General features: G+C 43.0%; 1 protein-coding gene across 14 annotated transcripts in view; it reads right to left on the bottom strand.

Moving 5' to 3' along the window:
• Positions 1-26,159, bottom strand: part of RAD51B (RAD51 paralog B) — a 498,432-nt gene that overhangs the window by 447,624 nt on the left and 24,649 nt on the right. For 12 of the 14 annotated variants that reach the window (XR_011324790.1, XR_011324792.1, XM_069784185.1 and 9 more), the window contains exons 2-4: positions 8,747-8,840; positions 7,779-7,892; positions 4,340-4,456 (exon numbers count right to left, since the gene is read on the bottom strand). Coding sequence is in view for 12 of the 14 variants with exons in the window: in XM_069784185.1 (XP_069640286.1) it covers positions 4,340-4,456; positions 7,779-7,892; positions 8,747-8,830 (315 nt within the window). In the remaining 2 variants the exon portion in view is untranslated. Of the gene's footprint in view, positions 1-4,339; positions 4,457-7,778; positions 7,893-8,746; positions 8,841-10,371; positions 10,654-10,719; positions 10,834-26,159 lie in introns of those variants that run through there. The other 2 variants (XM_069784183.1, XM_069784182.1) reach the window with 2 other exon arrangements.

The raw sequence follows: 26,159 nt of genomic DNA, 5'->3' as shown, positions 1-26,159 counted from the left end.
TCATTACCTTGGTTACAACCAGGTCTCCCTTAGAAATCACAAGGATAATTGCTTATATCCCATACAGACTGAATGTTCAATATGAGCCACATATATACATAAAACAGATTTTATCTGCCCCAGAGACTACACTCTGCTATGCAGCATGTGTTTTGTCATTGGTGTTAACTCCCTATTACCATACCTCAACATGAACACCATTTAATGATTCAGACCAGCTTGCCAATTTTAAGCTTTCACCTGCACTTACTGAAAGCCTACTGCGGTTAAATAGTATTCAAAAAGAGCACACTCAGCTTGTGTGAAATGGTTCCAGTATGATTTTGATCCAAAAGAAAAACCACAAGGATCAAAAGAATACACTGTTTGATGACATTCCCCAGTTTCTGAGAGCAAGATTTTTCTACTAGAGATGGCAGTATGCTGGTTTTCATCCACTGCAGATCTTGCAGAGATTGTAAATGAATGCTGGGCTCTGTGTTCAGATAATCATACGTTCATTACCACTACAGTGGATCTATAAATACAGTATTACATTGTCACTGCTTCTGGGAAGGGAGATGATGATATCTTAAACATAAGAGCGCTTAAAAACAGCAAATACAAACTTGAAGTGACTTTAGGCACTAAAAGCAGAGAGTGGTGGGTTCATTCTGATGCTAGTAGGGACTAAATAATAATGCAAGATAAAAGTAAGACTCTCCAGGAAAGTTAAACCGCAAAATGAAGCATACCTCCTCAAAACACCTAGTACTGCCAAAACAAAGGCTTAAATACAGAGCTGTTGTTTTAAATTAAAAAAGAAACCTTACAACAGATTGAAAAATCAAACTGATTTTTGAGCCTAAATGCACAATAGTTTGTTTTTAAGTACAAACACCCTTTCACCACAAGATACTAAAATATTGCTATGGGTTTGTTTTAAGCAGCAGCTGCATGACTTGAAGCACAGAACATTTACAGGGAAACACTGAGGGACTGCATTAGCTACAGTTACACATTAGCTGCTGTTAACAGTTGGTTAAAATGCCTTTAATCACTTTTGCCTTTAAACAAAGACTGAAAACCAAGCCATATCAGTGAATCTACTTGAAGATTTAATGCCAGAGAAGCATTAAATTGTTTTTGTTTAGAAGCACATACCGCATTTAGTGAATTCCAGTTCACAAATTAGTCATATTTATGCAATTACCTGTCCTCCATACAGTGTACTTAAATTACAAAATGTCGTATCAAGAATAGCTGCCACATTTTAATACAAACCCAAAGCATACGCAAAAATTGCAGAGGCAATACATGTTCCTTAGACTGTGATAGCCAAGGAATCTCGCCAGCTGTTTTTAGTTAAAAAGAACACTTGAAATGAATGAGGGGAGGGCATCAATCCAGCTGTTAAATTAAAACGTTTGGACAACTGTGAGGAGACCTCATAAAAACGTTTGTAGTTTCAGCCTTGCCTGGGAGGTGCACTGGAATCAACATTTATTTCAGTGGCTGATGCAGGAGCTAATTCAGCAGAGATGCTTAAAAATGTCTGAGGATATGAGCATCATATGAGAGAAAGACAGGGAATCTTGCAGTATGAGCTAGTACAAGGAAGTAAGCCAATGGAGCAAGAGAGAATTTCTATTCCCAAAGACAACAATACTTCATCTTCTATCAGCATTCCTTTAAAGGGCATTAAAATGGGATTTTAAATAATCCACAGTGAACAATTTTAAAGAACTACCACATTTTATTGTAGTTACCACTGGTTCAGCAAGTGTTTTGAACAATACAATCTTAGTTAACGAAACTCTAAAATTCCTCTAGTGTAATTTAAATCAAATGTCTGCAGAAAGTTTGCTTAGTTTGTTTTACTCTAAATTTGCTCTGAAAAAAAAAAAAATCAAGTCCACCCAGAGAGAAATGTAAAGACTACAACAGTTTTTAATTTTTCTCTGCCTAATAAAATATACTTTTATTTTTCAATAAGCTATATATTTTCTCTGGCACATCTATAGGGTCTGGATGAAGTCACAAGGAGCTAATTCTTCTTCAGCTACCAGGGGATTAAACTCTTCAATATTCACAAAGTCATTACTTTAATTTTTCCTCAGAGGAGTTGGCCAAAAGTTCTGACATCTGACCACAAAATTTCTGCTCTGATTTAATTTCCAACTTAAAACCTAATAGTGGTTTGGGAAAAAGTGGTCCGAGACAGTGTAATGCAAATCAAATCCCTCTGGCACTCAAAAAGCAAGAAGCGTTGTCTGTAGAAGATACCACCACAAGTCTTAACCCTGTGGCTCATGTACTCAAATTCCAAGTTTCCAACCACCCTCACTGCTGGGTAAAGTAACAGGGAGACGATTTAGCCATACCAGTCAGGAAGTAAATGTTGCACACAACATACTTTTGAAGAGAACTTCTCTCAAACTTAGAATATTTGCCTAATAATAAAAATACCAAAGGGCAATCTGCTGGTCAGCCACGCCCCAGTAAGTTGCAAAAGAGCAAATTAAAATTATTAAATTCCAAAGTCACGTGAATCCAAAAAGAACATGACCTGAAAGTGTTCACAAGCTGCAGTACAGCATCAAAGCAGCAGCAGCAGACACTTGATAGCATTCTACTAAAGTTTCGTCTAACAATCATATTGAAGAACACTTGCAGTGCTGCCAATCTTTGAAACTACTTCAGGTCTCATAAGTCTTGCAAAAATGCTTTTAAAAATCTCCAGAACAGGCTTTAAATGAGAAACTCAGTTACTGTATAGTTGATTGTTCTCTGCCTTTATGTGTTGAGAAACCCCTAACACATGCCCTAATCGCTTTCCACATTTAGTACCTAAAAGGCACATAAAAACCACCTCTAATCTCTTAAGTTAGTCATCTAATTTCTGGGGTCTACCTAGTTCTCTCTGTAATATTTCTGATTAAACAGTTACTATGCATCAGTATTGTCAATCTGGCACAAGGGTGCAACCAAGACCAAGCTACTGGTGGTAGGATGTAGTGCTTGCAGTTCTGATCTCATCCACTAGATGCCTTGTACAGACTTCAATATCTCAGTCCCTTGGTGAGATCACCTATTGAAGATAACTGCATTAGACAGGTTTGTATTTTTAACCAAAATATGTTAGAAAACAAAAAACTAAACATTCAAAAGTTTTTTTCAGAACAAAACTTAAAGTGCAACACCTTTCCCAGCACAGTGCTCTTCATTTACAATCAGACAAAAGTTCAGCCTATCTTTGAATGCATTCATTTCACCCAACGACCTTTAAATACATTGATACATACGGAGTATGACCATTCTTAAAGTAGAGTTTAGCAACAGTTTCCCAGATTTTCTCGTATCTAAAGAGACAAATATTTTAAGGAAACACTGAAAAAAAATTAAAAATTTAGTATTGTGATAATTAACCAAGCTGAGTATTACAAAACAGATAGCTCTGGAAAGTTAAGCATTTGCTTCCTGAAAAACATTATTTTATACCATCACAGGAGAATGATATTTGACATCCCTGTTTTGAGATACACTGCTTACAGAATTTACTTTCAAAAAAAAAAAAAAAACACAAACCAAACCAAAACTTAGAACTCAAAGGTTAGCTAAACTCCAGTAAAACTCCCACCATGTCAGCTACTGCTTTTCCCAGAACTCCCTTTAGAGCAATGCCAAGAACATGGCAAAAGTCTATCAGTGCTCCAGAGCCATTCTACCTGGTCTTCAGGTTACAGACAGATACGCAACTTGTAGCACTGCAATGTATGCACATATAATACAGGCCTTAATTAGTCTTTTTTTAAAAAGAAGGCATTACATATTTATTGCGTAAGTTAGTCACATTCATATGTAAAAGCTCTGTAAAGTCATTCTCATACCTATATGCTTCACGCTTGTCCTAATTGCTTATTGTACCTTCATAAAAACGAATGACTTGGTAAAGTTAGAGTGAGTATTAAAAGGACACTCTCCTGATTCAGCACCTTGTGCTCTGACCAAAAAACCACACTGCAACTTTCCCACTGTAAAATCCAGCCAACAATTCTCCCAGATTTCCTGGGGAAAAAAAAAAAAACTTTAAAAAAATTGCTTTTTTAAAGGAAAATAGGGTCACCAAATCCTTTAATTCCTTCATTTTCTCACTTACCTGACATGCTGGGGAAAAAAAAAAATGCACCACCAAAAAAAATAGTGCAGCCTCTAGCAATGAAAAAAAAAAGCACTTGTCATCTAAAATTTTTGTGCATTTTGTGTTTAAAGCACCTGACACAGGACAGTCCAACCTATCTGTGACTTTTGACTTCTAGGTGTGATGTGCAACTGCAGTAAAATATATTAAACAAGTTACCTCTGTGAGGGATCCACAGGGCACTCCACCCTGCAAGACTTTATCCAAACTATGCAGCGTGGTGGATAAAAAGGCTGAAGAGGGATTGACAGACTTCCTCAGTTTCATTTCATAAGCCTACGAAAGGAGGGAAAAAAGCAAAAGAAATAAACAAACCAGAAAATGCTTTTGTTTTTAATGGAAATAGCGAACATCTCACATTTGCTTTCATCAACCTGGAATGACTTAACACTTGCCAATGAGCAAACTATTCCTATCTTCAGCTATAGTCCTCTCTTAGCTCATCACCCTTCCTTGCATTTATCTCTCATTTATAGCTCACAGAGTAAATTTTAAAGTTTGTTGTATTTCCCTCACCACAATATTAAATAATAAGCCTTTAACAATGATGTGTCAAAGGTTTTCTCCGCTCCTATTCAACAAGGCTTGCTTTCAACACATCAAACTCCAACTTTTACATAAGTAAACACCATGTGGATGGTTAGTGACCAATGCAGAACACTCACAGAAAACCTAAAACCAAGAACTCCCCGGCCAACATTCGTTACCAATTTGAAACCACGTGGGTTGAAGAAAAGGTTTGCTAAAGATTCTCAAGTCTTTGAACAAGCCTAGGCTGATCTTGCCATTCATAATTTTCCACTTTTGTGAGGAAGACTCGTCAAGACGACAGGACAGGTACAGAACTGAAAATAGTTCACTGACTAGAGGAACCGGCCCAAGATCAGAATTCTAGTTCATAAGAACTATTTTCATTTGGGGAATCAATTTAAACCAGACAGAGAAGAAACAACAAAATGGAAATGCTGATCTGGAAACACCAAATTATGATGTTTCCAAAAGAAACAGGTCTTGCTCACACCTTGCAGTACTCTGCTAAAACTGACACATTCCTCAACCACTGAGCATCCTGACCATCAGAAGCTTGATTTTTAAAGGAAAAGTCCAGGATCTAAAGGTTGTTGCTCTAGTAATAGTTAAGGTTTCCCAGAAGTTTCAGACTCCTGGCCCAACAACAGGGATTCTTGAAGCCCTGTCACAGCGTACCACCATAACCTTCCACGACTGACCACTCCAGAAAACCCAGTTTCTCTATGCCCAAGAGAAATGCAGGCAGCAGATTTATCCCAGTGTTAAGACAGTCTGCTGGGAATATGGAAGCACTTTCACCGGAATCATTGATAACTAAGTAAATAACCACACCATTGAATCCTAGATGTTTTAGTCTATGCTTGTTGGGCCAACAAGTGAGCATTTTTTGCTGAAGTTCAGAAAAATCCTTCAGAAAATTCACTTCAGAAAAAGCGAAGATCAGAAAAAATTCCAGCTAGTTCTATGAGCAGGCTAAGATAAGATAGCTTGTACCTTCCTTTTTTATGCTACAGTTCTTCCCTATGTTATAACAGGTAGCTTATTAGAATAATATCTGAAATTCATTCAGACCTTCACTGTTCTTCAGTTCTATTGAGGAGAAATATACAAAAAATAGCTTTCAAGACACAGAACAGGCCACTACAAAAAACAACTAATTTTACCTCATTCAAATGGGATAAGAGTTTACACTCAATTTTACTTTAAGAGTGAATACATGTACTGATAAAGAAGGATTTGCAACATATTTTAATTTAATCATTTCTAGTTTAACCTCTGACAGGACTTGAACCCTGTAGACTGGAAACAAACCCTGTAGACCATGGAAACAATATTCTAGTCTAGCCTTCCTGCCTAACATGGACTCTGAAATTTTACCCAGTGATTTCTGTATTTAACCCACAAAATTAGGGTTGAACCATACTGCCTTTCAGTTAAAAAAAAAAACAAATAAAAATTTAAATAATTGAATCAGGAGTCCAAGTGCATGAAAAATTACCACATCTTTAGACAACCTTTTCCAATAGTAACTTATGTTCGTTTCTAAAGATTTTCTTATTACTTCCAATTTCAGGGATTTATTTTGTAATTTATCTTCCAGCCACTGGATCTTGTTCAACTTTTTGTTCAGCTAGACTCTAGAGACCTCCAATATAATTATCCTTTTCTACTCAGCATATAATATGATCAAGTCACCCCTTAACCAACTTCCTCTCTGATGAGCTCAGTAGGCTTCACTCTGTACTTCATACTGCAAGGCAAGTTTTCCAGAAGTTAGAATTTTACTGTATATCTTGGCATACTCTCAAGTTTTGCTGCCAGTGCTTCCAATGTTGTATCTGGACAGTATTTTCCCCTTATAAATAAATCCTATTATCCAATACGTTTATTTTTTTACTCAAAGATACTGTCAAACCTTCTTGCTACATCGGTCATGATCTACAACAGTCACTCTGACCTGAAGTCCATTTGAAATCCTGTGTTTCCAAAGATTCAGTCCACATCCCTTAAAAATTGTAACTTCCTCTGTTTCTAGAGGTACAGCTCTGTATTGTATGCACTTACATAGCTGGTAATCTATCAGCTGGCTCTGTATTAACAGACCTTGACAACAGCTGTCTGACAAACTTCAGTATCTGCCACGCTTCTCAGCAAAGAAATTTGATTGAATAGTGGTGTGTGGATGACAGGCAAAAGCAAATGCTAGAACTCTACTTAAAACTTCCACCTCTCTTCAATTTATTGATTATTAATAGTTATTGATGGAAAACTAGTAATTAGCTAGCTTTTAATCCATTTGGTGTAAGTCATATTAATTCTACATATCACTAACTTTAACGCAGCATGTTTGTGAATTTAAAGTTTCACAGAGTTACTGCTACAATTACTATGCCAATTACGCATAATAACCTTTGACATGGCTTATTTTTTTCAGGAAAAAAATCAGGCTGCATTTATACAGGTCAGAACTGTCCATGTCCTCTCTGTTCTAAAAATACATCATTGTTGACATCTTTTCACCTGAATTCAAAAAAGAAAACAAAATCCAGCCACTGCATTGCAGCTAAGATCTGTGCTTCTTGCACTCTCCCCAGTTTGGCTACCTGTAGCCTAAGCACACTACAGCTCATTTTCATGGATGGAAAAGTCCTCAAGAAGTTATTTTCAGGACCACTTCACTTTTTGGCACCAATTTTATATCTAAAACCAATTTACACTGAAATTCTTATTCTTTGTTTGTATTAAACAATGCTTTTTTTTTTTTTTTACTTGCAGGGTCCAAACTAGAAGCAATTTTTATATACTGGATTGCAAGAGGAAATGCCATATTTCCCTGCTGCACTCAGAACTGATCCTGCAAGCCTGAACAATCTCTTGAGGCTATAATGCCTAATAAAAGTCACTGCATCAAACTAAAGTGCCTCAGAGATCTAAATTTAAAAATAAAAGTATTATTTCATTGTGCAAACCAAGACATCACAAACCTCCCAGGTAAAAAGATGAGTGACACTGTTTAGCTTTTTCCCAGATACTGTATCAAAAACAGAATCAATGCAAGCATACTTACTGTCTGCATTTTGGGAGCACAAGCTTGGCTGACTCTACAAAGAAGTTTCTGCACATCATAGTAGCTCTGTCCCGTTACTTTCATTAGCTCCAAGAGGGAAAGACATAAAAAGTCCTGGAAGATGATAGAACAGTTCAGAGAGTTCAACCTAGAAATCAGGACTAAGGACTAAACTGATGCAATTTATACACAACTAGTATACATTCCACAGGTTTACCAACTGTGCCATGTTACACACATGTTATACATATATGCTGTATCTCTCCTACCTTTCTCTGATACCAGTGTATTAAAATAAATTTTATTCATATTTTAAAGGACATGGAGTCAAGGGACCAAACATTCAAGAACTGTGTGGTGGAACTGCAACAAGGTAACACCTTTTTGCCCACAAAAGTCTCTAGCTACCTGAAAAACACTCAAAATACATCATGTCTTCTAGACCACAGTCCTAGGGCTAGATCCTGTAACTATGATGCATAGTTGAAATATATAGGGACTCTTGGCTCTCTTTAGGTGAGCATTCTTAACAACTTCAGAACGTACTACTGAATCAACTTATAACTCATAGTGTAACATCACAGCAGGTTCACACACTAGATTATGTAGTATATGTGTGTTTTTGTGAACTGTTCACAAATGGATGTCTTACTCCATACAATAGCAGCTGCACACCCCTGCTAAAATAAAGCATCCTCAGGATGTTTAGAAGTGAAGGTAGTAAGTACATACAAGTTTAAATGTTTTAGTTAGGCATCTATCATTTTAAAGCTATATTTTCAGAAGGCAGCAGGCCAGATGGAGCCTGAAATGCCCCCTACTTTCTATAAAGCTCCCTGTAAATTAAAACTACAAAAAAGTAAACAGTACATGCATTAAAAAACAAGCCCCACCCACCCCTCCAAAAAAAAAAAACCCACCCCCAAAAAACACCCCCCCCACAAACATAAAATAACTCTTTCTTTCACCTGACAGGTAGTGATCTGATGGCGACTCAGCCTTTCACACAGCTCCTGAGACAACCTTGCTCTTCTTAGTTTCTTAGCAGCCATGCTCCCCAATCTACAGGGGAAAAAAAAAAGAAAAAAATTTTTGAAAGATGCTTGGAATATGACTATGTGGACAACTACACTCACTGCTTGCTAAAGAACAGGAAAGTGGGTGCACATGTGTGTGTGCATGTATATAAAATTTAATGTGATATAGGCTTCCCATATAAGTCTATGTCACATTAAATTATATTACCATTCTGAAAGCAGTTATGTTAAGTTATATCTCCTCATACTTGACCATGCATGAGATCATGCCAGTAAGAACAGAAGAGTCAGGCAATGTTTATAGGGCAGATGTTTCTGGGACATAAGCAAGCTGGAAATTACTCAGTGGTGAACTGACAAGAACTCCTCATGCTATACTGCACTGATAAGAAATAAGGTTACTTTGGATGCCTAAACACAAAGAGTAATCACAGTAAGTATTTAGCCCTAGAACATACACTGCTAGAACACAACACCCAGTTCCGGTGACCCAGGATTTGTGACAAATGTTGAAAGAACAGGAAGGACCCGGAAAGGAGACACCAGAAAGACTAAAGGGCTGGAAACATACTTTAGCATGCAAGACTCAAGATGGTCAAGCTAGTCAAACCCATCTCATAACATTCATATGTAACAATTTATGAAAAAACCACAGTTAATAAAGAGATATTTAATTTAGCCAACAGTCTAAGGAAACCAGAGGCCAAAGCTAACCACATGAAGACATGAACTACAACATAAATATTATTTTGTTCTAAAAGTGAACAAAAATACCATTGGACCAAGGCAGCAACAATTGTGGTATATTCAGTCACTTACACAAATTGTATTTACCAAGATTGCTGCTTAAAGAGTATCTTATTATTTCAGATAAGCCTTAAGACTATTTTACTTAGCAGGTAAGATTACACTACTACTACAAACCCTTCTCCCCTTAGCCCTCAGCTATTTGCATTTGTCCCTTTTTTTATTCTATTCTACTAAACAAAACTCCACAGGATGGTATTCAGCTCAGTACAACCTAAAGCACACATTTTCCTAACCTATACATATGTTCAAGCACATAGCTGTTTCACACATGTTATTTAGGCACTACTCCTAGCATTTATTCAGCCAAAAGTTTAGGCAAAATAAAAAAGATTTTAAATAATGTGAAATCGCTACAACTTTTGCAGATGCACGGGCCTCTACATCTTCACAAGACAGAAACTTTATTGCCCCCTCTACAAAATCCTCTTTGGACAGGAGGAAAATCAAACGTTTGAAGAGTTCAGCGTCCCTCAAGCTACCAGCTGTATTAATAACCATTTATAACACCAACCGCACGCTCTGCCTCGAGCACTATGGTGGTTTCTGGGTTTGCACATACACCACATCCCGCTGCAGCTGAACGAAAGCCTAGGCACAACCTCTGGGACCCGGTTTTGGGACTGAAGCGGTCACAGCGGAGGCCGGCAGCAGCGCCGCCTGCGCCCTCTCTGTGGTACCGGGCCGGGCAGGCGGATAAGGACACCCGTGAGGGGGAAACGTACACACATCTATCGGCACGGACTTACACCGGGTGACACGGGTGCTGCACGACAGCTTGACGGTATCACTTCACCCGGGATGAGGAAAATGAACTTACGGCCCCAACACCTGAAGGCGGCTGCGCTGCGGCGGCACCGGGCTCCCCTCCCGCCGCCCAGCCCAGGTACCTCAGGCGCCCGCCCGCCCCATCGGTCCGGGACCCGGGGCTAAGCTCACAGTCGGAGCCCTGGCCCGGCCCGGCCCCCCCATCGCCGCGGGCACCCGAAACCTCGCTCCCGCCGCAAATCAGCCTACGCCCCCGCGGCTCCAGGGTCTCCCGCCGGGCCGGGCCGGGCCGGACCCGCCCGCCCGAGGAGGAGAGAGCCCCCGCGCACCTGAGAACTTTTTCAAAGGCTCCCCGCAGCGGCGCGAGGAGGCGGGGCCGCCGGGCAGGGCCTGCACTCACGATTGGCTCCGCTCTCGCCACTCCCCCTGCACCCGTGAAAGCCCGTGGCGCGCAGGGCATGCCGGGAGCGGGGTGGAAAGGCGGGAGCGGGGTGGAAAGGCGGGAGCGGGCGCGCGCCGCCCTGCGGCCTATGATGGCGGCGGCGACGCAGCCTAGTAAGGGCTCTGCGGCCGCCGCAGGTGTGCCGCCCGGGGTGGTGCTCCTCTTGCATCCCCTCCATCACAACAGAAGCAGATTTGGGGGGAAGGAGGGGCCGGAGGGGCTGTTCAGTGTTTATCCCTGCTCATGAACGTGAGCCAGGCTGGTGAGGTGGAGTAAATAAGTGTGCTCCAGGCACGGAAACCTCGATGCGGGCATCCTCGGGGGTTGCTTTTCACAGTGTTTCCATGCTTTACCCTAGAAATTCCTGTTGTCCTCTGCACATAAACCATCTACAAAACTTGAAAGTCTTCAGGTTGAAGAGTGCTACACGTTCTTTCACTTGTTAGTAAAGAATATTGGAATAACGATTCTTGTCTTCAAATCGAGGGCTTACAAACGTCTGGCCTGCTGCCAGCTCCAGGAGAAATGCTTTCTGACTGAAGAAGCTATTACCCTGTAATGTGAACGTAACAGGGAGAATCAGTTGTCAAACATGACTAACGTAACTTTAGTAACGTCTTTAGGGCGAGTTTTCCAACTCACTCTAGCTTATACTAGAAAGTACTGAAGTTAGTATTGTATATATGTTGTCTGTATAATCTTCACGGATCTAAAAATTAACCTAGCTGGAGAAAATAATGGACCAATAGTGCCTAGGACGTTTACTGAAGGCCTGTGCCTTGGGAACTGCATGGCTGGGGTTTTGTCTGTACTGAAAAAGAAATGCTACAGTGAAGCTGCTACAGCCACTTTTCCAACCTAGCAGACAGGAGAAACATAGCAAGAAGCTGACTATAATGAAATGCCCAACAACCGTAATATCAAAAAGGGTCAGTGAAATTAGTGTTTCATTCATATCCTGAAGGGAGCTTACATGCCCAAAGAAGTCCAGAGGATTTAAGAAGCTGGACAGGGAGTAAGCAGCCCATACAAAAGCAACTCAGACCTTTAGGGAATAGCTACCTGAACAGGGAGAGAAGAGATGAAATGGAGGAAGAGCTCCTCCTAGTGTAGTTGGCCTTTAAAAGTTGACTTGAAAAATGTAAGTCTAAGGGAAGGGAAAGGATGTCTGTTGCTGCAGTTTGGTTTCAGTGGAAACAGGAGGGCATGACCACAGTATAACTCTGTCATGGACTCCTATTTCCTGCTTGGTACAGAGGTGGCAGGAGCCCTACCTTCCCACCAGAGGTGCAGGAAAAAGTAACATTGCCTTGATGACTTTTTTCCCCTCCCACAAATGCAGCAGGGCTTCCCCTTTACCTCCAGGCCAGCAAGCTTCCTTCCCATTTTCTACAAAAACAGAATACGTGTATTAAACCAGAGAACTGTTTGGGGATGTTGAGCGAGGCAAGCAAATCTTACCAGCCAGGTAGTTTAGATGATTATGAGCAAAAGCATTATACCCTGGTGCCTCTCTTGCAAGTTTGTTGCATCTCATTTCTCAGTGGAGTCATGACTGTTCCACTCTCTACTTCTCAGTTATGCAGATACACCTACGCATAACCTACTGGCAAATAATCGTGCATCATCTTCTTTATGTAACTCAAGAAAGTTAATACTATATATCCAGAGGATAATCAGAGAAGTGTTCACATGCACCTAGTCACCATCAACGTTCTCAGGCAGCAACACGGCAGGCAGCTCCATAGCTTCCATATGTTTGACTAGGACAGTAGTCGCTAGGGAATCGGGGCACTCTGCAAACAGCTCTGCTCTGTGACCTTGGTCAAGCCCCTTCATGACAGGGTATCTGTTTTCCTTCCCAGTTTTGTTTTTACCTATTTAGACTGTAAACAGAGTAAGTAGTGCTGGCCCAATAGACTTATGTGTTGGGCATGATACAGCAGCAAACTACTCTAGTCTAACCCTTTAACTGCCCCTGGAACTCATAATAAGAAGGGATTAATAAAGCTAAGAGATGGTTACTTTATAAGAACTAGGCTTCACCACATCATTAATTTAAGAAGGTCCTTTAAGCTGGCAACACTGGAGCAAGACTTACAGAAAGCGAAACATAACAGGAAGGACCAAAGAAGTCTCACAGAAACAGAGTGCTCTAACATCAAACACACCAATTACAATAAAAAAGGGAATGGTGATTAGCTTGCTAAGGGGCAAGCCAAAAGGGAGAGAGTCTGATTTGAAGGGCATGGGATAAAATACTTATCAGTTCTTACCCAAATAAATACTCAGCTGTTAAGTAATTCTGCAAGCCTCCAGAACTGAAAAGATAATGGCAAAATTTTTCCTTTCTGGAACACAATCCACAGAAAAGTTTCTTCCTCGAGCCCAAGGCAGCCTTTTGTGAGCATCTTCAGATAATAGTTCCACATTCTGGAACATTTCAGATCATTCACTTAATTACTAACACAGCATCAGCTCACTGATACTGACTACAATCCTTAGGTTTATTACTGTTTTCCAACTATCAATTCTTGCCTTAAAATTAGCAGTGTTCCCCTACCCCTGTGAAAGGAAAGTGTCTCCCCAAAAGAGTTCACTCTATGAGAACACAGCAACAACTCTGACTCACAAGGGTAATCCAGATATTCAGAGCAATTCCCCAGCTTATGCTTGGTGACTAGTGTCTAATTAGTTTAATATATTCTTATACCTTGGGGTTATCTACGTGATGCCTACCACATTCTTTAAAAAAAAACACCCATGTGCTCCTGAGACTGGAAAGCGATTATAGACCAGCCCATGCTTTCCTGGGATTAAGGTCCCAAGAGGTTGCTCAGTAACAGTACACAAAGGAGCCTCCAATGAAGTAGTCTCTCTGTTGCTGTCTCCCCAAAGGAGATGGAAATTTACTTCTATCCCTTTGAGGTTCCCCCATCTCAAAAAACAGAATTTAAAGAATCTCACAAGGAGGCCTGCACCCTGGTTAAAAATGCTTTATTTTCCATGCCGTCCATACCAGCACAGCTTTAGCAAAGCTACTTCACTTGAGACTTTCCCAACAGCATCTGCTCCAGGGATGGGGTACAAGGAAAGGAAACCATCTTTCTGTTTTTTCTACAAGCTGCTCAGCACAACCTCGCTGTTACCATTGGCTATAATAAACAGATCAAGAATAACAGACCTGTGAAAAATTAGCCCATCTTCTCATTCTGACTGATTCTCTCCCAGTTCTCTGAACAGTCTGTGGACCAGATAAATGCTTCTGCACAGGCAATTAACCTTTTTCCTCCTGCTCAGGAAGGATTAAACCCAATTATAATGAATCCTCCTCAGGTATTAGTAAGACCTGTCTGACTACACACATTTACACCCAAGAAAAAAGAAGCTTTTTTTCCTCAGGACAGGCAGAAGGTATTTCTGTTTTCTACCTCTTCACACATGTCGCTGTGGATTCAGAATTATCCATCACCCCCAAAACCATTTCAGAAATATTCAGCAGCAATGTTGAGTTTTTGAAAGAGAGCATCTGTACCTCCTACCCTTTTTACAGAAAAGCAGACTAGCCACCTTCGCTGCTATTGCAGGCAGAAGGACAGACCCACCTGCACATTACAGCTTTGGAAAATTCAGCTGCATTTGCTTTTTGCCCAAACTACAGCAAACAAAATGAGAGACCTCAGGGATTATTCCACTTTTAGCCTGTACTCATCTAAGCAGATTACCCTCCAAGATCAGCTTCCTACTTCATTTAGCTTTTTCTGGTTAAAGGGACAGCAGGAGTCATTCAAGTCTTTGGGCTTTTTCTATTTCGCTGTTACATTTTTGTTAGATGAGAAGGCAATGAACTGGTAGATTGGCAGCATAATAATCAACTTGGAGTTGTCATTACCAGAGCAGTTCTTTACCCGTACATGCTAAACCCAATTTACGCTACATAAAACAAACCTGACCTCCTCCTGCCTTTTGCCTGTGCCCTACCAGCACCCCTTTTTTAGTGCCTTATCTTGAGTTTCTGTTTACTGAGGTGCTGGGGTTGTCCCAGTAGCGATGTCTGCGATCACCAGGCCTTGCCACTCTTGCCACAAAATTTCCTGCAGCTTTCCCTGGGATGCTGAGGTAGACCAAGAAATGACAAATATCACAGCAGTAGGCCTTTAGGAGCATTGCACAAAGCAGATAATATCTGACTGAGGTAATCCTTAGGTCCTCACTGCAGCTTTTTGTTGCTAAAGCATGGAAAAACTGCAGCATACCCTATTAGTCAGAAACTTGAGCTATATTTAGACTTCTGTCCTATGAAGGAGATCTGTTGCACTGTGACCAGCTATGGAAGCAAACTCAGTAGTTCAGTGGTTCCTCTTTGATCAGCCCAGTTCTCTGGGGACAGGCACATCCAGCGTGTCACCCTGTGATCCTTCACAGCAGCCAGCCTCTGTTGAGAAGCTGCAATTAGACTAGAAAAATCCAAGCACCTCACAGTGAACAGTAGAGAAAGTGCACTGCGTACCCCTTGTCATCACACAAAGAGTCAGACACCTTGAAATTAACACTGATGGTGCCTGGGTTTAGCAGTTACACATCTGTTGCTTTCAGGTACAGCCCTCGCTCCATCCGCAGGGTTCTTCAGTGGAGAAAAGAAACAAAGGGAGCCAGTGGACTCTCCCAAGAGGTGAGCTTTTTTGCTTGGACAACACCAGCAGAGAAGGGTAGATCCCAGACACTCATCTCTGTGCAGTTGCCAGAAATGGGGGTGCCCCTGAAAAAAAGACAGACTTATTCACATACAATGTCAAAAAAACCCCTGATGTGACTATTTCTGTTCAGCTCACCACCTGAGGAGCATGTTCCAAATCAGTAATGGCAGTGCAAGTGCCTTGCTTTTTGGAAAAGAAGTCTTCACTTTGTGATGTTACAGATTAATTGCTCTGATAACCCAGAAGCTGAACTGAGCCAAATAGCTCTTATTTCAAACAACAAACACACAAACCAGCAAGCAAAGCCTGGAACATTTCATTCCATGAATCGTTTCAGTCTGGGGCCTTTGGCTCTTGCATGCTTTTCATTCTACTTTTTAAAGTGATGAATGAGATCCCTGTGGCTGGGACTACAAAGGAAACTGCTCCAGACGTCCTCGCCATCCTCCCCAGAAGATGTTGCTGAACTGTTTCCAGAGCTGGCTGAGTGGCATGGAAGGGCAAAGAAACCACCAGACCTGGGCAGAAAAAGCAGAGGAAGATCTTCAGTCCCACAGTGTTTGTGCCTTACAGTTTTCTGCTTGGCCCTGAAAGAATGAGACATCTTCATGCCCTGTAATTGAATGTTACTCACTCTCACACACCTACAAGAAACTTGGCAGTCTGAAACAAGATCAAACCAGAGACCCAGTGTCCTGTGTCTTAGCAGTGTTGGCGAACAGATGGAAGAGATCTCTTAGTGGATAATTATAGAAGAATTTACCCACAGAGGAAAGAAGACATCAAATTAATTCTGTGGTGATTATTTTTTACCTTGAAGCATGGTGCTTCTTATCCATTTTACTGGGACGAGCACACAGCAATAATATATTCAAATATCAATGCAGGACTCCACTACTGCAAACTCAATTACTGTAGAGAGTATCCAGGCAAGCAGGTTTGCAATTCACTGCTTGGGCATGATGCCATAGCTATGATCACATTATCCTCACCCTACGTTGACTACCCATGACAAATTGATTTTACAGAGTCATAGCTATTTTTTAAATCACTACAGCAAATTATATTAAATGAACTATGCAGCAAATTAAGCCTGTACTTAACTGAAGTAAAATAGGACATTTGTACAGCAAGAAGCTGAATGCATGATTAGCTGTTTTGCTGAATCGGGGTCCTATTAATTGTCCGATGACTGAATTTTTGTTTCAGTGGTCTTTAGGATATAGGCTTATAAATCTGCAGGAAGCATCACAGTCCAATCCAATCCAGTCATTGAAGGCGTATTTTCCCAAGCCTCAGGAGTTTTCACATCCAGGAGGGAAAGGGCATGAAATGAGAACACTCCCAGTCTTGCAAAATAAAGTGCACTATAAGGAAAGGTGCCTCTGAGCTGACAGAAGACAGAGCCATCCTGCATTCGTCACTGACTTTCATTAGAGCTGCGCTGTCATGGCATCAGCGGGGACAGGTATATCCTGGGCTGTGTGACTCAACAGCCTTATGGTACCAAAGGTTTAATTCAACTGGCTCTCATTCAGCTTCCACTGGGAGCTGCGTGTTTCCATCACCTCACAGTGGGGACTCACCAACTCACATACAAAGGCCAAATGATTTTTAAAAGCCTCTGATTTGAGCTGGCTTGATTTTAGGGCTTCCAGCTTGAAATACTTTCATCCCCAGGGGTACACAGCTGCCAGACTCTTAACTGGAGCCATCTGAAGAAAATTGGGATAGAGATGTCCCAAACTGGTAAAACTTGAGTCACTCTAAATCTGTGGTCACTTTTCAAATATCTGGGCTTGAAGGATAAGATCAGGAATGTAGACAAGTCATCAGGGCTGGGAAATGGGCAGATGAGCATGAGACTTGTTTGTCTCAACTCTCAACACTATGTTTAAAACAAATACTCTTTAAATATATCACCCGACTTCCTTCTTACCTTGGTGAGGATCCAGAATAAGGTCAGTGAAATGAATAGTTACACAAAGCAAGACTAAGAACAGAATCAGGTTTGGGGGTATTAAAAATATGGACGATAAACATACAGTTTTGGCTGTTTCTTTCTCTCTGCCTTTAATCTGACAGGGAAAAAAAGAAGCTGGGAGGATGAATGAATGTCAGATGTGAAGAAAATCTTTGGGCTTTCAATTTCCTATTATAAACCAGGACTAGAATAGTAAAAAAGTGGCAGAGGTCAGGAATGAGATATAGTGAAAAAAAAGCAGCATGCACACTCTTATTCCAGGGATAATGGTCTCAATCTGCTGTGTATGAAAAGAGACGCTGGGAGAGCAAGGCCAGAAATAGCAGAAGGTTTTACAGGGCAAGGGAGGGATACTGTTATTTGTACTAGATCTACATATGGTTCAGCCTGAGGTTTTGTAGCTGTAATTCTGAGAGCCTGGCATCTGCCACCCCACGCTGCAGTCTCCTACCCAAACCACAGAGCGAGTGCACATGCCCTGCTTTGCCATCTGGGAGGAGTCAGACGATGAAGAATGATTCTGGAGCCATCCCAGAAGCCAAGACCTCTCTCTCCATCCCAGAGTGCCCAAGAAGGGCAGATGTTTGGTTTCTGTTGGATTAAGCTTTTGGCTGGAGATTAAGCTTTGTTGTGGGTTAGCTGCTGATCTTAACTGGATAGCTTTCCTTCATATTGCCAGAAATGCCTAGAGTAACACATTAGCTCTTTTCATGCAGTCTGTCAACAACCGAAGTCAACACATAGCATCAAAACTTTTTACATATTTTAAAAGAAATTGAAAAAATAGGTTGGGATGGGCATGAATTCCCTCAGTTTCTCCTCCCCACTGCTAAATTCCCCTGCTTACCGGTGCCTCCGTTCCTCCTTCTGCCTGTTCAAAATGTGGAGAAAAAAGGAAACTGCTGCCACTACTTCAGCCACAAAACTGTGGATATTGAGGGAATCCAAGAAGAGCAAGACATTGTTCGTATACACCAAGGCAGAGGGATGGATGGCTTGAGTAAAATGAAATTTATTATCGCATTTCTTTTGAATAACTGTGCTCCAGACATACCCCTCAGAAACTCATTTAGTCCCAAGCCTGAAAAAGGTTAGATCTAGATCCAAACGTTGTGGCTAAATGTGGATATTTCTATCCAATTTGCTCACTGGGGGAGCTCAGAGAATTACCGCAGACCCCCTGTTGCTCTAGGAGATGTCACAGGGATGTCCTGACCCCCCAGTCCCCCAAGGCTGGCTACTGCAGTGCTGCTGACCCCTAGCAAGGGGGTGGACTAGGTGCCAGGAAAGCACATTCTGACAGGCATCCTGAACCATCCTTCTTTCATTGCTAAATTTACTCCCCTGCAAGGGGACTATAGCACATGGCAGCTGTTTGCAGGGTAAAGAGAGAAATCAGGGCTATTTGTGACATCCATTGAAGGGCTCTTTAATACATACGCAGCCTCTCTTGTGATCGCTGCTTTATCTAACCATAGTTTCTACATTCCACTGCACGAACGCTTCCTGACATTCACTGTTTCTAGCACCATTAAACTCTGTGCATGAGGGTGGGGGGGAACATGGTCGGGCAGTTCATGTTTGAAGGCCAGCCGCACTGAAAACCCAAACGGATGCCCCATATGGCTCTGCAGGCTTTGGAGGGCACCTGCTAAAACCAGCTCTTTTCTCTTGTGCAGATTTCAGCACTTGAGGTAAATTCTGGTTTCCTTGGTTAATGTTTGCTCCTTCCTTAGGAAAACACTGATGGAAATTCAACGCAGCTTTGTCTGAGGTAGGATTTAGTAATAAGGGAGGTCCATGTTCCCCTTGGTTCTCATCCAGTGCTGTTACCTATTTCAGCATCCAGTGAGCATAAAAGAATTCCTGTTGTGATTTAGTAGCATTTTACACTGAGCCTGCAAGCTACGAGCAACTGCACGAGACACAGAACAACAGAGAATTTAGTCCGGGCCAAGGATGCTACCTTTTCCTTTTTTTCAGGAACTGGTGTGGAAAGGCCCATGTCTGTGCTGGTGTATGGTTTTGCCTTGCAAGCAGCTGGGCTGCACAGGCTCTCCCTGTTGGGATAGTCCAGCTTCACCACCCGCCGGAGCCTGGGGGACCACCACCTGCCTGCACTGGGCCAGGCTGGTGCCAGCGGGGGCTCCAATGGCTTCTGAGCACCGCGGCTGTGAGCTGGCACCCTGGAGTGCCTGATCTATACTGGAATTTTAGTGATAGTTACTGATATTCTCAGGACTGGATTTTAGAAGGGCTGGTGTCAAGGTTTGGATTCCTAAGTCTTGTGGAATTGGAAATTCCCATTCTAGCAGGCCTTGCTCAGTCTTAATCCCTCAATATACAAAGGAGATAAATTAACAGTAGTGCAGGATTGGGAGTAGGAGAAGGCAGCTTCTTTGTAAAACCTCATTAAAACTTAGATCATCTCTGGCTTGTCAGTGTATACAGTGGGGACCCCGTGAGGGCTTTCGTTGCATCTTTGGACATAATTCTGTCCCTTGCAAGGTCTTCTGTGCTGGCCAGCTGATGACCACCCTGGCCAAGATATCTGCATTTCAAAAACACCATACTGTTACAAAGTGCCCATTTCTGCCTGCCTTTACACAGGCAGACAGTTTTCCCCCACATGAATAACCTTTTTACAGTCCAATGCGTAAGCACTGCTCCTCTGCTCAGGCTCAGCCCTGATACTCAGGCTGCAAGGTGTTACAGCACTGGGGGCTATTTGATCAGCTGCTATTATTATAATAAAAGCTATCCCTGACAGAGCCATAGGTAAAATCTCCCTTGGGAGCAGCATTTCCTGCTGACTTCATATAGGCGGCTTGGCAGAACGCCCTGCGCTTTACAGATATTTTTTGCTGGAAACAGAAAAATCCTCCTGTGGGGCTGTAGAGCCAGCCCCTTAAAGCCCTTGACCCTGAATGCGTAATCTCCCTGGAGACCCAATGTACATGAAGAAATATAATCTTCTTGAAGCATCTGCTGTCTGCCTTGTGTTAAAATATGACTGGGATGCAACTGTCAAATCTCCAGCTCACTCATTGCAGAATCCTTTACAGGGCAATAAAAAAACCCCAACCCAATCTGAAAGGAGCTCTTGCACACAAAAGGATCTCTCTCTATTGCTTTGAGGAGGGTTATTGGAGCACGGCTGCAGCCTGCGAGGTTTCTGTGGCATTCAACAGACATTTCACCTGCTTTTGTGTCCTGGGAAAGTAATAGCGCACAACAGATGGCAAATGGAGCTGAGTTTTGGGAGGTCACTGTAACGGCATCCCATGCAAATCCGTCGCCGGCTGGGACCTGCGCGGCGCGTGAGCCGTGCTGGGGAAGCCGGGAAGAGCTTTCCTGCTCGCACAGGGGCAGAAGCTCAGATGGAGGATTCGGCGAGGAGGTCTGGGAGGGCTGCCCTCGCAAATGAGCAGTCTGACAGATCAGCTTTCCCGCTGGGGTGAAAGGGAGGGAGAGGTGTCTGCTATCACACAAGGCACAGAGAAGAGGGGTGTCTGCTAGTTTTTTTAATTTCTTTGTCCATTTTTTTGAGCCAGTTGGAGGACTTGGTCTCTGCTCTGAAGACAGAGGTGCAGGGAGCAGGAAAAAGTGAGAGCTTAAATGCAGAAGTAGCAAGGAAAGAGCGTCGATGTGGCTTGTCAGTGATACTCTGATCTGGTGTTGTTTCAGTTTTCTGCATTTTTTTTCAACGCTGTAAACTCACCTCCTCGACATCTGCCCTGCCCTTGCTCTCAGTCTCCCCTGCCCGCACTTCTCCTTTTAATGCTGGTGTCCTCATTTCCCCTTTTGTACATATGACCCTTTCACTATGCAGGGATTAGTATCTCACTCATAAATATGTGAAATAGATATGCAGATGATTTAATTTGCTGGGTTTTGGTGGGCTGGCGAGACAGACTGGCATGGGGAGAAGGGTATGTTCTAGCAGGTCAGCTGAAGAAAACATCTTGTGTACGGACGAGTAACGGGAAACAGGCATATGGAACACCAGCACTAGCCCAGCAGGAAGACCTCAGGGGATGGAGACGAGGTGGTAAGACACAAAGGCCAGGCAAATAAGGAAGAGCAGAAGGGAAGGTCAAAGCTGTCTCTGCCTCCCCCATTTGTTATGTGTCTGCCAGGGAGAAAGGATGAGAACAGGGAATGTGAGAAGCAAAAGAGGAGCAGAAGTCTGCTCTGGCTACGGGTGGTTTGAGTTGCTGGTAACTCATTCAGGAAGAAATGCCAGAGGAGCCAAGAAAAATGCAGGTGTAGAGAGATGGTGGCAAGCTAGGAGGGAGGCAGAGGTCTGAGATGTGAGGAGGAGATGGCAGTAAAAGCTGTGTAACTGGATGGGGGCACCCAGACACGGGACACAGCTGAGCTGAGTAGGGATTCCCAAGGAGGAGGAGAGACAACAGGGAGGCCTTGAGAAGGTGACAACGACGGAAAAGTTGTCAAGCGGCAAGGATTAAGTTGACAGATCCAAAGCAGGAAGTTGAGACGAACACCAAAGCCCTAACATGCAATAAGACCTTGCCAGGAGGCAGTTGGTGAGGCGGAGAGGAAGGACAGGACTGAGGCGATGGAAGATAAAGCAGAGAAATAGGGTTTAATGGACCATACATGGCAGCAGCCAAGGCCAGGCTTCCATCTGGTTTTGCAAGCAGCCGTAAGGTCACAGGTAGCCTTGCTGGGACACAGTGTAGAGGCAACACCACTTTCACCACCGGCGTCATGCTGGGTGCATGCCTGGCTCTTGGCCAGAGACCAGTGGCCAGGACAACCGTAGCCTATGCTATCCTCGGAGATGTTCATGCTGCTTTCAGCAGTCACGCAGCACAAAGCCCTGCCATAAGCACGCTGCCGGGGGCCAGGCTGCCTTTACTGCGAGATCAAAGGGCAGCTGTGCTTTGTCATCACATTTATCAACGAAAATATAATTACCGTGCTAACTCCAGTCAGCCTCTGCTGAAGAGCCAGGTGACTGTCCAATAATGTTAAAAATCTGTTTCGCTAGAGCATGCCAGCATCCGGCTAATGTGGACACCCATGTGTCATCTGCAGAGGTGTCCCAGGGAGGAGGCTCCTAGCATCCCACCAGCCGTGCTCCCCTCCACTGGTGCCGCTGGCATGCTGGGGTCGTCGGCAGGGATTTGCCTTCTGGTGTGACACTGGGAGACAAGGCTGGATGGAAAGGGGCAACAGAGGTGCCTCATGGACACTTTGGCCAAGCTGTTTTATTAGTGGAACAGAGCTGGGATGCTTGCTCTTATCCTTTAAAGACTTCAAGAGACTTTTTTTAATGCTTACTATGATATCATAGCACTTACAGATCCTGTTGGGGACAGGCTCACATCAACGTTACAACAAAAAGACAAGTCCTGGCCTGGAGAATTTGCAACGTGACTGAGATTAGAGATGGTAGATAGGCACCAGTGGCCAACAGATGGAGCAGCAGCAGAACAGAAGGATGCCTAGGATCAGCACGGCAGCCTGGGTGGGAGGGAGTACTTTTGTTTGATGCCTTAGCTGAGGAAGAGGAGCGGATGGGTCTGACTCACGCTAGGTACACACCGCTCTCATTAGCACTAAGAGTGCACACAGAGGGGAAGACAAATCCTAGCAAAGACATCAGAGGGTCCCCAAGGTGGTAACTCCCCTTTTTTTTAAAGATGGAGCAGGATAGTATGGCATGTTTGCCTTAGACATTTAATCAGATTTAAAAACCGTAGGTAAAATGCTTTTGAAAAACATGGGCCTAACCCCCCTCTCTGAGCTGAGTGCTCATCAATAAGAAGCTTTAACCCCCTGTCAGATCAAACTGAGACCTCCCCATGTACCAAAGCACCCAGACACACAGCTTGCAAGGTCACGAGCAGTCAACTCAGATCTTAACCTGCTTCATGTGTATGTGGAGCTTCATTTTGGATCTTCTCTGGATCTCAGATACTCAAGAAAATGGCAGTGAGTGGGCCCAGCCTGCTGTTGGCAGCTAAGCAGGAGATGGCTCTTCTTTGCCAGTAGAAGTTATGATGCAGTCAGTGGTGCAGCGTGGAAGCCATCAGCTATGTTTATGCATGTAAACACACACACTCACTATGTGTATATGCATTTGTATGAAGGATCAGTTGAAATTATGTATTATTCCACATACATTGAAGCTCAAAGAGATTGACCGGAGAAGCTTTTTGCTGAATTTAGCCCTGAAAGCCTATTATGTACCATTGTGTGGATGTTATAGCAAAGGCACTGAACAATAATTGCAAACTTGCTGCTATACTTGTGCCTGAAGGCAAGCGTGTAAAATGTTTTCTGCCTTCCAAAGCCCTGACAACCGCAGCTGTTGCGGGCTTTAATAGAAGCTACAGCTCGTCAGCAATCAGCCCATTTGTGTTAAATTGCCAAAGGTGGGGTTCAGACAGGAGGCTTAGGGCACTTGTGATTGCAGCATGGATGTGCAGTGGAGGTAAGGCACGAAAAGGGACAGGTTACCAAAGCAGCTGATGAAGAAACAGGAGTGATAGGAAGAGCTGTGGTACCAGATAAGTGGTCTGACAACAGAAACAGCAACAGAGGTAAGCTCTGTAGTAACTGCAATAACACGAGTTGATAGAGCAGATGGTCACCTCAGTTTAGCCTCTAACATGGCTTGTTGCCCCTAGCAATATTTACCCAAAAGTACTCTACTGATGGCGATGGGATTATGTAGTGAACAGTGGGAAATCAGTCCTATTTTGTACAAGATAGATCTATGCTGCCTATCAGTTCTGACAGTCTCTTCATGTGCTGGCTTTGACTGGGGCAGACGGAGCGATGTGATGATATACAAAACAATTTCTGGAACAGCTTCAGATGGTGGAAATGGGGTAGCACTTTCCAAGTTCCCCAACTTTCTTGGAACTTTATTAACTCACTCCTCAAATCTGGAAACTTGGTGAATAGGCAAAATGTTAAACTCCCTTTCCCAGGTCTGAAATGACCTGGGAGCTGGCAGGACATCTTCGTCAGCTTCTGATTGGTGCTATTTGGGGTTAATCCTGACCTGCTTCAAGGTCTGAAGTGAGAATTATTTCACTAGTCTGTGAAAAGCATTTAGAGATCCTTCAGTGAAAACTGAAAAAGAAAGGCAAATACTGTTATTCTCACCCCCAAATACCAGGGAAAGAAGCATACTGAAGTAGCAATACAGATATGTTGCAAAGGGGATTAACCACAAACGAAAGAGAAATTATGCACTAGAAAGTGTCCCATATTTGAAAGGCCAGAGATCTACAAGCACTATGCATATCTCAGCTCACATGTTTAATAAATATTGTCTCAACTGCATATGTTTACTTATTTTTATTAAAGAGCAAATTGCTTGTATTTCCTTCTCTTTCTTCTTCATTATAGCATCAAAGCAGGACAGCATGCCACACCACAGTACAAACAAACAGCATCACCAGATACTTAAGGGTCTTTAGCTCCTAAATTGACTAAAGCATAAATACAAACTGACGTCAAGCATTTGGGATTACCATTTAAAAATCGCTATTTTCTGAGACACTAATGAAGGCCATTCACATCAGAAAATCCAGTGGCTACAAAAGAAGAAGTGAGCTGCCCAGAATCCAGAGTAAGGAGTCAAGGAAACGGTCTGCTTCTCTCGAATAAAAAACCTGCCAGTTTGCTTTAGACCTGCAACAAGTCCCAAATACAGGGAACATGGAAGAGCTGCTTCCAACCCATCCAGCTCTTGAAGATTTGGGAATGTGAATGTCACCACCAGTCCGCGCTCTGCCACCATCACCAGCAGTGCTCGTATCACCCCCTCTACTCATCACAGTCCTTGTGCGGTGGAAGCTCATCCTGGCTGCGCACTGGAGCTGCACAGCACACCACGTGCAATGCAGTCTACAGTTGCGTGATGCTAGTGACCTGCTGCTCCAAGATTGTGGCAAGTCACCTTCCACATTTGGTCTCTAGGGTCTCAGTCAAGTAGCTGAAACGTTGAACAAGATGCTCTCAAGTAAGATCATAAGCAGTGATGAAGCTTATATAGGATCTCAGTCTTTCTCCCTCTTAAGCATGACAAACATCTCCACTGGAACCCATGGAATTAAGAGTACGTTTTATAAGGCAAAATGCATTCCTGAGTAGGCGTTTGTACTAATTCAGGTGCTGAAGTGGTATAGCCACATGGCAGCACGCTCTGTGGGCCAAGGTATTCTGCTTCTCAGCATGATTAACTTAGCAGGATGGAGTACAGCGCTGTATGGCTTTTAGTACCTATACTGGCTTAATGAGCACTAGCTTGCATATCTCTAGGTGATGTATTTTTCCACAAAGTCGAGAACCTCCTAGAGAAAAAGAGGACTAGAGATTTTAAACATCCCTTCTACTTCGGGGTAAGTTCAGGCAGTCATATACTTTGGGGCAAGCAGACAACTTCTGCACTGCTGCAGGTATTAAAGATCTCAGTGGGAAAGCGCAGCTTTGTATTTGAAGAAGCGGTGCCTTTGGACACAAACTAACCAGTGTGTCCCAACCCGTCCCTAGGACTTCTGTCAAGACAGCACTTTTTCCTTCGGCATCTGTGCTAGCTGCCCAGGGGCCAAAAGCAGAGCAGGTACTGGGGGCACCACCTGCTTCTGTAACCTCCCTCTT

The sequence above is a fragment of the Haliaeetus albicilla genome, chromosome 5, assembly GCF_947461875.1.
Source record: "Haliaeetus albicilla chromosome 5, bHalAlb1.1, whole genome shotgun sequence".
In the NCBI taxonomy this organism is placed as follows: Eukaryota; Metazoa; Chordata; class Aves; order Accipitriformes; family Accipitridae; genus Haliaeetus; species Haliaeetus albicilla.
This window is presented reverse-complemented; position numbering and strand designations above follow the sequence as displayed.